This window comes from Cyrtonyx montezumae, unplaced genomic scaffold, assembly GCF_038088225.1.
Source record: "Cyrtonyx montezumae isolate F1298 unplaced genomic scaffold, pur_monq_1.0 scaffold_18, whole genome shotgun sequence".
NCBI lineage: Eukaryota > Metazoa > Chordata > Aves > Galliformes > Odontophoridae > Cyrtonyx > Cyrtonyx montezumae.
The window spans coordinates 11,598,400-11,614,998 of NW_027071914.1; the positions used below are offsets into that span (position 1 = coordinate 11,598,400).

Genomic DNA, 16,599 nt, shown 5'->3' on the forward strand with positions numbered 1-16,599 from the left:
ACAGTGCTCGACCAATGCAGAAACAGCAAAAACACGCCTTTGCTAAAAAGCTGTTATTTCCCTGCCTTTAACAGCACACTGCGTGTGAGGTATCCTCAGGCAGGGATGCTTCTCTGCAGCTGACACATTGAGAAAACACTCCGAACTCCCATCTTCCATTACACATGCTCATACACAGAAGGCACGAGCTCAGGTAAAAGCCAGCATGATTATGAAAGCCTCCAAGCACCAGTCTGAGTCCTTTGCAGACTGCATGTTCTACTGCAGCCCACCACCAGCACATCACTGACACACCTGAACACCTTGCATTTCTGTGATGGTCAGGCTCCCAACAATAATGAATAGGAACACCCTGTACTTGATCTAACAGGTCCCAAATAAAAGGCAGCTTCTTTATCTCCCTGCTTGGACAACTCCCAGCTAATTTCCAGAGGAACAAGGTGGAAGCACTAGTTAATGCATATCCCACTTGTTTGGATCAGCTAGCTGTACTGAGTACCACCAAAAATAAAATTAACAGATGAAAATAATAGTAAAAAAAAAAAAACCACAAAAACAATGGCTGAGAAGAGGAATTTATCCATGTCAGTCAAGGCCTACAGGCCTTGGCAACCATTCCCCTGGCTGCAGCCCTACCAGGTGCAGCTCTCCAGCCTGTCCAAACTACTCTCCACGTAATGCCCCAGCGCAGCCAGCTACGTGCAGAGCCAGCCACCCACAGGGGCCCAAGGCAGCCCTTTCCAGCAGCCACAACCACCACCAGGTCAGGCAGAAGCTGCAGGTGACCCCTCAGGGATGCCTCCTACCAGTCACACCACCGCCACAAAGCAAAGCTGGCATTCCCTCAAGGCCTCTATGCTCAGCTCACAGCCAAATCCCCCAGAGCCCTGCTTGGCCTCGGAGATGCACCACAAGGCTCACCTGGCTTCTCCTGAGCTGAGCCATAATAATTTTAGAGCAGATGTGCTGCTAAACATGCTGTAGCACGGTGGAAACTCTTGCTGGCCAGGGGCAGATACAACTCACATTCACCCCCAGGAAGCCTGCTGCCACTGACTGCCATTGAGGAATGGCATTTATCCATCCTCTAAGCCTCGGACCTCTTGTTGGACAGGCTCAGCCTCCCTCGACTCCTCATATCCATAACCACAGAATATTAGAATCCAAGCAGAGACGTGGAGCTTTGGGTGGGCAGGCAACTTCTCCCTCTGCAGAGAAGGAGCACAGTGCAAGCAGCCTGCAGGATGCAGCTCTTCTGAAACACAGAGGATGTGTATGAGGCAGGACTAGCGAGGAACTGCCAGGTACAAGGTCCCTTCGGAATGCTTCCAACTCTACAAGCAAGAGTGACTAGATTAGAGATTAGCTTGCCAATTAAGGACAGCACCTGGTGTGCCTAAAAGAAGCCTGAATTGGTCAGCTCTTTCTTCTCCCAAGAAAGCCACAGGGCAAAGGAGGCAGAAACACGCATGACCAGCAACGAAGCATTACAGCTGTGCTCCAAGGAGCCCATTTAATATATTTCAGATCCCCTCAACACTATTAAGGTTACAAATCAAACACAGAAGTCCCAGTCATAGAGACAACGCTAAAATTTTGCTTACACAAAGCCTCAATATTAAAACTAAAGTAGCCCCAAGGATTTCTCCCACCACACACACACAATTTTCCACCTGCTTCACTTCCAGGCACCCAAAGACAGGAACACTAACACAGGCTAGATGCTGCAGGGGGCAATGCTCCAGAGCAGCTCCGCACCAGCTGGCCACGCTCCCCATGCAGAGCAGGCAGCTTCACCCCTGTCTGTTCCACACCTCCCTGCTATACCCAGCCCCACAGTGCCAGCTCAACACAACATCATCCCCAGGCAATTAAAAGGATAGGGCATGATAGTGCCAATGTTGCAGTGCGAGTAAGGGAGCCCCAGGAAATTTGGGCCTCACGTTTCCTTCCCCTTCTCATGTGCAGGGTCTTCTGCTTCTCACCTTGGGTCCAAAAGCCGGGAAGATTTAGAGCCAATATCTGAACAGAAGGATTGCAACTGTGTGTTGTCATTACAATCTCTGCAGAGCCAGGCATTTCCCAAGCACGTTAACAACCTATTCAGCTCTGTGTGTTATTCATGCAGCCCAGAGTTCAGTGGGAACCAAGTTCCATGTGTGTCTCCTCATTATCAGCACAAGGGGTGGAGGAAAGGAGAGAGCAGGAAGAGGTCAAGGATGCACACCACAGCAGCAGGATGTCTGGGAGGCACCAAGCATCCCTTTCAAGACCGCCACATGAGAGCGCGGATGAATTACAGGGGTGCTGGCTGTGAACACCAATGCCCAGAGCTGTAGAGCTAAGAGCCCAGGAAACAGCTAATTGGGGGCAGTCCTTCCTATTTTAGGTGTGGGTGGAAGGGGGATGGGGGAGTTGGATACAGAATCACAATTTTTGCTTGATGGTATTTTTGAACAGGGGAGGAGACCGTATGTTTAACTGGGGCATTTACAGAGAAAAGCTGCTGCGTCCACACACAAAATCCCCTCTCCAGGAGCTATTTGCCCACCGCTGCTACTCTGATTATCTGGGACAGCACCAAGCAGACTCCTCAGTTTAAAAGCCCACATCCCCCCAGTGACAAATCCAAACATGTTCACAGGAAGCCTGAGCCCACCCACACTCCTGCTGCCTCAACACGAGCAGCTGAGCACACCACATTCATTGCTTCCCAGCTATGGGAACAATCCTCACAATACAAACAGCACAGGTAAGGAAAAGGTCCCAATTTACAGAGTCCAGCTTCAGCTTCAAAGCGACCAGTGTTACTTGAATCAATTCTCCATCCCCAGGCAACTTCTCAGCACAAATCTGTACCACCTGCCTTCCCCTGAGAGGCCCAGATAGCACCTGCACAGGTTCCTCAGACAGTTAGCGGCCTCTTCAAAGCAGTGCTCAACAGAGAAGGGGGCGAGGACTGCTAGGAAGAAGTAGCAAAGCAAGAAACCCAAACCCCAAAGATTAGCATGACCAATTAGGTCCCTTCTGAGGATCTTGCTTGTTTCCTGTTCCCCTCCTTCCTTTCCTGCCAAGCAGGCTCAGGGAGGGTCCAGCCCTCAAACACCCAGATCTTCCCAGCCATTGTCAGCCACCAACTCCAGGCAGACAACCCCAGTGCCCTGGCTGCTGGTACTAAGAAGTCTCCTCACCCCACAAAGGGAAGCTGAGGCTTGAGATGGGTGAAAGATCCAGTCCAGATAAGAGACCCTGGTCACCAGTGTTGGTTAGGCATTAAGACACCACAGAATCTGTTCAAGAAAAAAGTTAAAAGAAAAACAACTGCAGAAGTACTGATCAGCTCCCAGATCCCTCTCTCCAGTACTGGACCAGACCATTAGCCCTTCGTAAGTGCTTTTCTCATCTCCACCCAAAGAGGAGAGGCTCCTTCTCACACAAATGGGCCATTATCCTGGGACATCCCATTCATCTGCACTAAGAGGCTGAAGAGCTGCAGCCAGCATGAGCTCTGACATAAGGCTTCCCTCAAACCATGTGGAAACAGTTATCGATGTGAGTTTTCGTTGCAGAAAATCTATGCCCCAGCTACCTTAATGCACCTGAAAAGGGATGAAGATCTCTGGTCTCACCAAGCTGCAAGGAATACACATCCTAAAAAAAATTATCAAATGCGGAAGAAGAACATTATTATCCAGAAGAGCTCCCTGGCCTTAAATTCACACTGTGCACTACACCGAATTAGTGCCTTAACGTTGATACCAAGTTTCTTCCATCATGCAAAGGAGAGGAGCTGCCTGAGCGAGGCTGTGACTGCCACATAACTGAGTACACAGCCACCAGCGGGATCAGCACAGTATTTTGCAGAAGCATCTTCCAGGGATCTGCTTGGAAGAAGGCTCTTCTCCAGGCATGAGATGTCAGAGAGGATCTGAGGAATGCAGCTGGTCAGGCTGACCAGAGAAAATGAGAGCGTTCCAAACAAACAATACCACGAAACCTACACTCACATATGCACAGACACAGAAAAATAACTATAAGGTCATGGCTGTTTTTTCTCCCATCCACTTATCAGTGCTTGTATTGAGGAGAACAAACACTGGATGTTCTCTCACATTAACCCCTTCTCCCCTCACCCCAAAATGCTGTTGCTCAAAACCACAACCTGTAACATCAAGAAGCCATAGAGATAGTGTACTGCACCTTAAATGAAGGAGCAACAGAAAAAACAAAGCGGCAGGTGACCTGGCTCTGTTCGTGCTCCTTAATCACAAATAAGCCTATAGTGACATTGCTGAAAGCCTAGAGCCTTCAGGAGGTCAGCAGACACAGACCCTGCGCCAGCCTGAGCCCAGCATAACCTCAGCCACCATCCCCAAACAGTTCTTGAAACTACTGGATATTGAACAGGCAATGAAGTTTCAGGCATCATTAGGCAAAACTGATGTGCTTGAAGAGGCTCTGTTGAAATGCAGGAACCATTCTGGTGCAGCCTGGAAGCTAATTGGATGCCATCCTACAGAAACTGAAGCAGGACAGAGTCTCCCTATGACACACTTATTGCATCCTGCACCGTTACATGCACGTACACATGTAGGGCAGGCAGTCTAACACACAGAAGTGAAGTTTTCCCATATGAAAGCCTCAAAAATGGTGAGCAAGGCAGATCCTCCTTCCCACAGAGGAGAATAATCTCTTTTTCTCCCCAGAGGGCAAACCATAGCCAGAGACTCATTCCCCAGCAGCCCTGTAACAGAGGCATGCCTGCAACACCAGGCAGTGATGTCACAGATCCCTGTGAAAACCCCAGATCTGAAATTCAAGGCTCTCCATCTCAGTGCTGTGGACAGAGGGCCAAGCAGGGAGTCTATAGGATACAGGAGGAAACACAGTGAATATAACAATTAAATCTCTTAACTGAATTACAAATCCTCAGATACTCAGCCTATTTGAGATATTTCTCACTCTGGGCCAGGCTACTTGGTTGGCTGTAATCAAACACACAGCCTTTCTGGTCACTCTCCACATTCTGTCCTTGCTTGGTTCCACTTCTCTGCTGTTAATCTGATCAACTCAGATGTCAACCCTAAGTCAAGTAAGAGAGTTTCCTGCCTGTAATCTCACATGTCTCCTCCAAATCGTCTTCAAGGCCACACTTACAGGTTTCGTTTTATGTTTTAAAGATGAGGGTCACTTGTATCAGATTCCTCCCCGTACAGAGTGCAAATGTCATGCAGAGCATTCTCTGTTTTAAGACCAAAAAAATAATCATTAAAAAAACAAACAAACAAGAAGCAGGGAGATAAAGTAGTTCACCTGAGATTGAGAAGCCAAAAGAAATCAGTCCCCTTTTTGCTCAGTTTAATGCAACACCCTCTCTGCCGTGGATTTCTGCATGTTCAGAAGACGTGTTAGATGGTGTTAGGTATTCCCCCGAGCTTTCAAGGTTCAGTTGGGAATTGGAAACAGAAATTTAATATGGTTACAGTCAGGAACATCTCATGCTTTGTCATCTGAGCACGTGGCACAGACATCTCTGATTTGCTTCCTGTCTCATTGGGTGGATCTCAAGCACAAATATCATACTGCTTCTTTTTCAGTCATATTTAAACCTCCTAATGACATTTTTGAGACGTATTTCTCCACACTTCTGTATTTGCTGCTACAGTGACAGCATTTATCCTCATTAACGTGTACTGGTATCATTCTTTACACTTTGCTCTGCTTACCCTTTATCTCTACCCCGTGCAGCTTTGTAGCAGACTTGCCAGTGTGGCCTGAACACAGGCAGGGTAAAGCCCTTCCATCACTCCATTAGATTCTTTTGTGCTAGATGAAGAGTATTGCTATCTATAGGCATGTGAAAACTCAATGGCATGGTCCTTCATTTCAGTAGGCTTGTTTTGTGGGTTCAAGGGGGTTGGCATGAATAGACATCGTTCCTAAGCTATGTAACTATTGGGAAGGGCAACAGTAAATGTATAAAATCTTTTTATCCAGAATCTCGCAGTGTCTTACAGGAATAAATTCAGTGCTCCTGCTGCAACATTACACACACACAGGCAAAAAAAAAAAAAAAAAAGGCAAGTCAACCTTGAAGAATCTGAAGAAACTAATTTCCTGTAGCTTGAAGTGAATGGTGGCCTATCAAACATTTAAATCTTACTTCATTACAATTTCTATTTCATTTGTTCTCTAGCTTCTTTCATCTGCATGTGTTCAAATTGGATAGTTTGGTAACTAACATTTGGTAAATTAATAATTACTCATTCGCAGCTCTGACCAGATGCTTCCAAAAGCACTGTTACAACGGGGGAGAGGAAGCAGGGTGAATTCAGTGTGAAGGCTGAAAAGGTGTTGCAAATTATCTGGCTAGAGGCAGTGCTAGGTATTTAACAACGCACCCACCATCCGGCAGCACCTTCAAGTTACCGAGCAGGTATGACACCCCCACCCAAACTTCTCCCCACACACCATTCTCACCAATAAAACTCTATCCTTTGCTCTTTCTGCGGCTTTTACAATCAGATTCTGGTTTCCCCACATATTTAGTCAGGAAAAACTCACCTCTTTTCTCAGCGTTTCAGACTCAGTATCTAACGAGTCTAGCCCTGAAACCGCCCTGTCCTCTCCGCGTATCATCCAACATGTGACTCGGAAAACTCAGAGGACTGTTGGGAAGGGAGGAGAAGGGACGAGCCACCCCCAGTGCCCTCCCACTCAGCAGATGGGCCGACCCCTCCGGCGCACGGCCATGCCTTGCAGACTGCAGAGTCACTGCAGGCACACAGCACGCTGCCGCTCAGCTGGAGATGCTCTGTGGTGTGTCAGGGACAAACGCTGCTTCCTTCCTTCCCCTCGACCCCCGAGGCTGCAGCTCCATACTGCAGCAGGGGACAAAGGGGAGCAGGGGATGTGGGGCCAGCATGGAGCATGTGTTCACTGCTCTCCCAGGCTACTGGGGGGTGGGGGGTGGGGAGGGGGGGGGGAGAATCAAAAAGCTAACAATGCAGAATACCAGAGATGCTTTTCCTGCACGCCCATCCTCCTGGGGCAGTGATGCCACTCCTGCACCTTGTCAGAAGCCAGAGCCACTTTGGGGAGTGAGTTAGGACCACAAAAAGGCAGCTGTGGGTCCGCTGGTCCCTGGACAGATCTACTAAAGGCAGCCTGCATCCATCCAGCCACCTCCAGAGGTGTCAGGCAGGAAGCGAGCACACTTCCTCAGGAACACTTATCAGGGCACGCTCAGAGGAACCAGAGTGCCATTTTCTCCATTATGTGAACAAAGGGTGTCTGTGTCACCTCCAAGTACCACCAATACCAGACTAAGCTGCAGTGATAACCCTCAACCACAGACACCTCCGTTAGGTCTCATCCATTTCTGAAATAAACACAGGCTTCTGTCAGACACAGAGCACTCACTTCCAGCCACGACTGCCCTGGTCATCTCCCACACACTCCAGTTCAGGGCTATCTGCAGCACAGATCTCCACCAGTCTTTCTGACATGCGGCCATGGAAAATCAGGTGACTCAAAGCCCCCAAAAATGACATCCATCACCAAGTAGTGCCTGCCACGTGTTCCCATACAGCACTGCAACAAAAGAAAATGTTGAAGCAAGCTGCTGCTCCTAAGTCAGCTTTGCTCCAGAAGGACAATGAAGGTAAACCACTAATAATGCAGGTATTAGCCCAGTCAATTCACAGCCGTTCCTCTCTCTCCTTGCACGTCACAGCAGAATATCCTCAAACACACGTGGCATTAATGTTCGACTCTAACAAAATCCACTGTGAGCCTCACACCTAAGCAAGGCCAGCTGACTTGCTGAGGATGGCTTCTGCAGTTTGATCTCCATCAGCAGCCTGGTGTTGTCCTGCAACTGGCAGAGCTGCCACATGCCACACACTGATTTGCTCAGAGAAGGTAACATACCCTGCTGCCCCAGAGTCCCCAGGCTGTTGCACAAATACATGCTCTGATAGAGAAAAGTTCAGTTAGGAGGATTTTCTGGGAACCTGCAATTACAGGATAAGCCTATGTTTGGAAACATGTTGACACTGTATTTGACCACAGTTTCTACAACCCTTCCCCCCCACCTCCAAGAAACATACATCTTGTGCAGTATTAGAACTGCCACCAAACCTAATTTTTACAGTGCCCTGTGCCAGTTTTCACTCCTCTGCAGCAGCACCCTCATGTGCACCCGCTCCTTCTCCCAGCCAGTCCAGCCTGAACCTGACCTGGGACTCCTCCCACAAAGAACTCTAAGAATTGATTTATTCGAGGCCAAATTCAGTTCCTGTTTATTCTGGTCACCAATTATTGTTGCCTAAATACACTAACAGTTGCCTTAAGTTCTTTTTATTTTTTAGAAGTTCTTCTTCTCCTCTTACCTGCTGAAGTCACACACCTGTGCCATTTGCTGATACATCTTCAGATTAGACAGTTATTACAGAGCAAGGAGTAAAGACTCCTCACTCCACTCACAGATCACTAACTAGGCCATAGACCTACAGGAATGAGTTTGGAACTGAAGCATGGTCTCAAAGACAGCTGCAAAAGCTGAGCTGGCCACATGAGAAACCATGAAGCACACAGTGCTGAGCCCCTGCTAGGACACTAGCAAAGGGTCCAGTCCCAGTAGATACTAAGATACAGCAAAAACACTGGTCCAGTGCCAGCAGATAATGTTTCTGAAGGCCAAAATGTAGATGGGCATCAGAGTTGGGAAGGACCAACTCACTGCTACCATCAGAATTCTGGTAAGAGAGAAAAAGCCCTTCCCAGCTGTGCTACCTGTGAGATCCATAGTCAGGCACTGCACCTTGGTCTGCCCCGTTACTGTGACAGGAGCAGAGCTCCTCCAAGAGCTGCACGGTCACAAAGGACTCCACAACCCTCTGGCAGTATGCAAGCGTAAGTTTTAAGTTTTCATCAAAGTGATTATATTTTCAACTCTTACTATTTGTAGCTAGTAACTGCAATGATTAAAATACCCAATCTGGTCCAGCAGCACGGCTTTCTACTAAAATGCATGTTCCCTATGCCACCAAATAAGTGCTACCACTGACGTGGTATCTGAGATTCCTTATGAAGTAGCTTCAAGTGTGCAAGAAGAAACCTCATGCTACCCAGGTTGGCATTTGGCATTCCCCTGAGGATAATTTCACACTATTTGAGCACAGTGAAAGGATCAGGTGTCATAATTTAGAAGCAAGCATACAGCGCTGCACCAAGCACCTCCATTCCCAGGTGTTTTGGCACTCTCTTTGCCTTCCTTGCAGAACAAAGCCCACCCTCTGTCCAATGATCACAGTGCAATCCTCCCCATGGTACCACAGGCAATAAAATGCTTTGAAGAAGAGTTACAGAGGTGAAAGCGAGCGATGGTGAGGATCATCCAGCAATACCTCATGGCTGGCAGCCTGGAACTGGAGGTTGAGGTGGAAGAAGGCACCAAATCCCAGCAGCTGGGGCCCATGAGTCAGCTCCATGGAGCTGTGCTCCCCCGCCTTCCCGAAACAAACAGCACACGGCAGGGCAAAGGTCCAGCACAAAGCTGAAGGGCAAAGGTATGTGGGGGAGGAATAACACCACCCTGCACATTTGGGGAGCAGCAGTTCCAGTAACTCATGCTCCACAGTAAAATGGGAAGCGTTACTCGAACGTGAGTTGTGGTACTGGAACAAAACCGTATTTCAGAGAGGAAACTTGGGGTGGTGGTGGGGGGGGAGGACTGGGCTGCGATAGCAGCTCTGTTGCAACCAACAGCCAGAAGAGCTCCACAATTACATGCCATGACAAAGCAAGAATTGCCCAACGCTTTGGAAATAGGTGTGTGCAGTTCTACTGAGCTAGATACCCCAGCAGGCAGATGTGCACATCTATTCTAAATACAAAGAAATGCCAAAGGTAAAACGAGCTTCCCATACAGCTTATCTCCTGTACTGGAGGCCAGCTTCAAGGAAAGCCCTTTGGGGACTTAGTCATTGAGGGGTGAGAATCTCACGAATCTCTCTCTCCCCCTGTCTTCTCCGCAGCACCAGCAGCCAGCCCAGCCTGCACACTGAACAATAGGCAGCCAACCTCCGGTTCTTGCTGCTAGGAACTAAGGTGTGCCTTCTGGAAAGTGCTGCTTATCCTCCCAGTGCATCTGCCAAATGGCAGGAAAGAAACTCCACTCATGAAACTAAAGCACCTCCTGCATCTGCACTAGGAAAGACTGAATTTGCAACCAGGAGGAGAGACGGTACAGAAGGTAGTGCTTGGCAATGGCACTGCCAGTCATGAAAATTTGCATATTCTTATTTACAAGATGGCACTTTTTAATTTTTAAAGCCATTTACAAGCGTACTGATGAAACAATTCTTGAAATAAATCCAGCAGGTTTTCAAAACGGGGTGCTGTTAACACCTGTCCGCACCAAAGCTTGCATCATTGCTAGCACTGGTGCAGGGCACAACAGAGCAGTACATCATGTTCCAGAAAGTCAACTCACCTTAACCGAAGCCACACTTCTTTATTGGTGAATTAGAAGAAAATATTTCAAATTTGGTTTATAGCCAGAAGTGCAATGCTGTCTGTGTCAGAAAATGTTTCCTTCTCTCCTGCATATACATTCCCTACCATTATGCCTCTGGGAGTCAGGCTGCTGGCTGCCACTTATTTACATGATAAGAAGAGAACATACAGCAACTTGCATGTAACGAGGGGACTGTCAACAGACCTTGCTACCTGATGAGAGAGCAAAGATGAGGTGTCATTAAAAGCCTTGTCACGGCTCCTCATGAGCAATAAGAACTAACACAACCCCTGCCACATTTGACATGCTCATGTGCCATTTTACAGTTTAAAGGACCACCCTCTCTTTCTCACCTGCACCTCAACTCTGAAATGCACACAAATATAGTGCACACTGTGACAAGCACCAGGACAGACTGCCTGCTGCACCTCTCCACCAGTGGCTGACCCTCTGCTTACAGCACCAGCTGTATCGTTGTCTAACTCAACCTAATGGTTGCTACCCTTAAGGCCATGCAGCTATGCTTTTGGGAGGAGGGGCTAAGCAACAAGGAGAGGCTTTGCTCCAGCCTGCCTTCCTGAAAGAGCAGTAACACTTAAAACTTCCCATTACTGACCCTGCTCCCAAACTTCAGCATACCCCAGAAACATCTGCTTCTGGAAGTAAACCCTAATCCCCCCAAACCAGACCCTGTGATTTGGCATCTGTATCAGCCCCCCCACACATTCACCCTTCCCAGCTGATGTTCAGCTGCAGGAGGTCAAGGAGTTCAGAACAAGCAGAGGTGGATTTGCCAAGCTCTTCCACATATGTAGTTAGACATAGACAGTGAAAACTCACAAAGATCTTGAGCACAGTACTGTTTTTCTCTGAGCTTGAGCTCAATTCCTTCATTTCTGTGAGCGCTAATTCCAGCACAGATCATTACAGAATGGGTGAACACTTTAAGGAGCAAGTCTTGTCCATTAAATCTGCTCTTCAGGCCTATAATTAATACAATTATTATAAAAAATTAGGGCTTTGAAAGCCTGTAAAACAAGTCATAGAGAGATCCCCATATCTTTAGAGAGCTGTCCTGATGTCCAATGGCTCCTAGTACTCCTCTATAGCAGGATCAGGGCTGAAAACACTCAGTAAATTAGGACACAAACACTACGCTGGGAGCACAGCTCAATTGCCAACCACAGTTTCTGTGCTAAAAACCTAAAAACATTCAGTAATGTCTTTCCAGAGTTTACATGTGCTCAATGTGTTTCCAGCGTACAGAGACGCCGCTTTTCTTTGATGATATCCTGGAGGTCACTGCAACACCACAGCTCATCTTCTGCACAACGGCACATTTGCACATTCTCACACTCCAAACCTCTTCTCAGAAACATCTGCTGGAAGAAATCCTCCACCCAAAGCAGCAAAGATATGGCAGGAGCCAATGAAGTCTACGAGAAGGCACTCAGGCAAAGGGCCGCTATGCAAGGCCAGCCACCAGCCTGCCTCTCATGGGAGTTCACCAGCCGTGTTTGTTTTACACGTTTTCTCTTCTGCTAACGAACCAGGCAGCAAAAGAAACAATGCCCCAAGAGCAAGGGAGCCAAATGGCAGTGTCTGGGGCACTGCAAAACCAATTCCATTATTTAAACTCCTCCAGGAATACTGGGACAATCGGGCCAGGCCCAGCAACACACTGGGTGTCGCACGTTTACTGCCCGCTGTTATGCTATCCTCTCAAAATCATCTCAGGCATTGCAGGATCTGCCACACATTGCCTCCTCAGGCCCCTAAGCCCCCACTTTAGCATGCTTTGGATGTGCTGCAAGGCCTCCAACACGAACACTGCAGGAACAGCTCGTATTTTTGCACCTTTTGGTTGATTCCTAGGGTGTGTTGCCTAAGAAGGCAGCGTGACAGAGCCCAGCTCTCACACAAAGGAGCACTGTGAGCAGCTGGATGTCACGCTGCAAGAGGAAAACGCAGACAGCAGCACCGTCCTGGATTTCGTTGTGCACTGCACAATGACAAACCACCAAACCATCCGAGTGCCGACTTTTACCTGGCACACTGACCTTCTCCTCTACGCTACCATTAAGATGACAGCTTTCCAGGTGGAAATTGCAGAGGTGTCCATCTTTCAAAGATCAATAATAGCTCTGGTGAATCATCTCACCTAGCCTGCAACGCTTCTTGCAAAACACAGTACAGTAGCAAGGAACCTGATGTCATACCTGGCAGCGTGACTGCACAGCTCGCAGATAGGCCAAAAATATTAGGAATTAAAACTTCTGCTGAGCAGCGATCCGCTCCCAAGCACAGAATCATGGAATTGTTCGGACTGGAAATCACGCAGTCCATCTGAGATCACGTAGCCCAGCTGTACGTTTACTAGCAGTACTGCCCACTACACCATGTCCCCAAGCACCACGTACACGCCTCTCGACCACCACCTCCCCGGGCAGCCAACCGCAGCACCCCACCGCTCTCTCTGAGAAGTTTTCCCTACTTATCTCTACGACTATCTCCTGCCGAGTAAATAAATCAAACAAGCAAACAAACAAACAAAAAAAAAAAATAAACCCGAACAGGCGAAGAAACGGCGCTCAGCCATTTCAGCTCAGCCTTACAACAGGCGCCCGGGCCTCCACGCGGAGCACACGGCCCCCGGGCCCCACCGGGCCGAGCTCGGAGCGGCGCACGTGGGCCGGTGGAGGAGGCCGAGCTCTCGGGGAAATCACATGCTGGGCCAGGGAAGCCACCACGTTGCCTGCGCGGCGGCGGAATGCTGGGAAGGGGAGGCCTCCTCCTCCTCCTGCCCGCCCGGCCCCGGCCCAACGAGCGCGGCCCGCCCGCCTCGGGCCTCCCTCAGCCGCATGGCCCCGGCCGGGCCGCTCCCCTCCCCCATCTCCCCGCTCTCAGCTCGGCCGGTTCCCCCCTCCCCGCCGCCCTCCCTCGGGCCGCACGCTGTGCCGCATGGCGCTGCCGGCCGGGGCGCGGTCGCCGCCGCCGCCGCCGCACCCCCCGCGTCCCTCCTCGCCCCCCCCCCCCCCCCGTACCCACCTGGAGGCGACTGCCCGTTGACCGCCAGCGCGGCCGCGTTCTTCGTCCAGGGGTTCACCTTGGGCGGCGGAGCCTCGATGAACTCCCTTCGCCCCCCTCCTCCGCCGCCCGCCTCGCCGCCCTCCTCCGCTTCGCCGCCCGCCCGCAGCAGGCTCTCCTTCTCCTGGTTGTTGCTCTCCTCTTTCTGCTGCTTGGCGCTGGGCGGCCGCGGAGCCGCGGGGCCGCCGTCGGGGCCCATGGGCGGTTCGCCCTTCTCCCGGCCGCCGTCCTGCGGCGGTTTCAGCAGCAGGGCGCGCTCCTCGGCGGGCAGCAGCGGGGCGCCGGGCAGCAGCGCCTCCACCTGCGTCGCCATCTGCGCGCCCCCGCCCCGCACGGGGGGAAGCGCCCGCTCAGCGCACTCACACGCGGCGTTTCCCCCCCGCCCCCCCCACAGCGGCCGCCGCCGCAGCAGCAATATGGAGACGCGCGGGGACCACGCGACTAGCCGCGGGGGCGCGCGCCGTGCAGCGCCGCCCCGGCCGCGCGCGCGCACCCGGCCTAAGGGGTGGGGAAGGGGGAAAGGAGGGGCGGGGCGCGCCCCCGGCCGGCCGGCGGCGCGCACGTGCCTGATGCAACGCCCGGCCGCGCGTGGGGGCGCTTAAAGGGGCCGCGGGGGCGGGGGGGGGCTGGCGGTGGGAAGGGCACGCTGCCATCTGGTGCGGTCTCCCTCGCAGCCCCCGGCTGCGTGGTACAGGAAGGCGCTCCAGTGGACGCTTGGGCGGTGTGTTGGACGGGCGCTGGCGTTGCCCGCGTGGGTGCGAGTGCCGCTGCTGAACGGCTCGCGGGCGCTGTGATGGGAAGGGACTATCCCAGGTCTTCAGCAGCGGGTGGTCGGGCGTTAAAACGGTGTCCCTAGGACAGCGGGCAGGGCACCGAGCTTGCCGTAGTTCAGAAGTGTCTGGACAGTGCTCTCGGATGTACAGTCTGATTTTTGGGTGGTTCTGTGCTGAGCCAGGAGTTGGACTCAGTGATCTTTAGGAGGCCCGTCCAGCTCAGGATGTTTCGTGATTGTAATTGTGCAGAGAGAAGTGACACTCGTAGCAGATTCTGTTCCCCATCAGAGTTGATGTGAGATCATGAGTCAGATGAGGGCAATTGTGTCTATTGCACAGCATGGAGCTGTGTTGGGGAGGGTCAGGTGGGGGTGAGGAAAAGGCTCTGCACCAGAAGGCAGTGAGCATGGAACAGACTGCCCTGGACGGCCCTGAGCTGCTGGAGCTCAAGGAGAGCTGGCTCTCAGATGTAGGGATTTGATCTGGATTGTGCTGTGTGGAGCTGGGAGTTGGAGTCGGTGACCCCTTCCAACTCGGGATGTTCAGTGACTTTGGTAGAGGTTAAAGGCAGAAGGGCTGGGAGGATGGCTCAGGGCCCAGAAGGTAAAATAAGGAGCCATCAGAAGACTGATGAGTGATGGCAACCAGGAGAGGTGGCTTGGTCACTGTCATAGGGTGACTACACCATGACGTCAAAAAACATGAAAAAGGCAAGTGCAAAGCTCAGATGCATCAGAAGCTCTTTATCCCATTACTGAAGGCACTGATGAGCCTTCCTCCAGAGCAGTGTGTGTAATTGTGGTTATCCACATTCAAGGATGATGAAATGGAGTAAGGACTACAAAGATGATTGGAGAATGCAATGTGTTTCATGGAAAGAGATTAAAGGAATAGCTTTTGTAGCCCAGCAAAACCTGCACACTTTCATTTGAGGAGGTTAAAATACTCGATTAACCCCCAGCTAATGGAATGTCGCTCGGTCATGACTGTCTCTAATGCCCTCAGTCCTTGTCCCCTAATGCAGCAGGCCAGTCAGAGTCCAAATCCTGTGTATAGTTACATACAAATTATACATACATGAAAAGCAATGCTTTATGTTAAACCTACACTATTGCTATCATTTAACAAGACTTTTCTCATTTTAAGTGGATCTTTACGAGTAAAACCAGCGTTGATAACAAGCCTCACTCTGCCTGTCCTCTTCAATGAGGATGCTGTCCCACTTGTACCCAGAAATGTTCACCTGAAAAACCTAGTGTTTAACATGGCTTAGTGAGAGACCTGTGCAGACCCTGAAGAAACACTAACATGACAAGGCACTGAAAATGTAGCATTAGCTCCCAGCTAATGCATGGAGGAGAAGGGAAAGCTGATTGCACAGCTTAACAGTTAGAAGGGAAGGAGAGGCAAACATAGTTTAGCATCTTGTTCAGAAGGGCAGCGGAGTCAGAGGTCTGACTGGTCCCCGGAGGGAGGCTTAGGCTATCAGGGATGTTCCACTGAGGCTATTTTGGCCCCATGTATCCCTTGATACCCAGCCCAAGATATGTGCACTTTTTGCCTAGTTCTTACTGCTGCCAGTGCAGTTCGTGTTTCCAGCCTTGAAAGCAGAATGAAGCCTGAGGGAACTTCCATTTCTATCCAGGCTTTAAAAAATATTTTTCTCCCTCAGGATCCTCTTGGCTCCCCCCAAATCAGGGAGCACACTCATGTGATGCAGTGTCACCATGTGCCACAGCCCAGGGATCACCAGAGTGTGCCACGTGTCGCAGAAACATTTAAGAATCTGCCCAGTACCAAAAGGAAATTTATTTGATTATGACTCTAGAAGAGATAGCACTGGCCTTGATGCCTGGCTGAATACCCAGAGCAGATGTTCTCATATCTGAGCTGCAATAACAAAACAGTGCCCTGTACTCCTGTCAGCCCAGTCCCATATTTCCAAGGCAGTCTCTATGCTTTCATAAGCGAACCCTGGGGTCTACGCAACACATGTTGATTCCCCTCCAGCAGGGCTCACATATTTACCCTCTGTGAGGCTCAGGGACGCATGGTGCCAGCCTCAGTTGGGCAGCAGATGCCAGCCTGGGCTGCCCAGCTCTGACATGTGAGCAGGAAGAGCCCACAGTGGGTGAGAGCCAAAGTGGCTGCAGGGCGGAGTGAGCTGGGTGAGGCTCTCACTCCACACTCACTCTGTGGGCAGCTGGACCAAACCGT

The 16,599-nt window shown here is 50.6% G+C and overlaps 1 protein-coding gene across 1 annotated transcript in view; it reads right to left on the minus strand.

Annotated features, from left to right (window-relative positions):
* LARP1 (La ribonucleoprotein 1, translational regulator) overlaps positions 1-13,990 on the minus strand; it is a 38,816-nt gene extending 24,826 nt beyond the window's left edge. The window contains exon 1 of the mRNA XM_065734672.1: positions 13,571-13,990. Coding sequence (XP_065590744.1) covers positions 13,571-13,922 — 352 coding nt within the window. The 5' untranslated portion in view covers positions 13,923-13,990. The remainder of the gene's footprint in view (positions 1-13,570) is intronic.
* Positions 13,991-16,599: the final 2,609 nt, after the last annotated feature.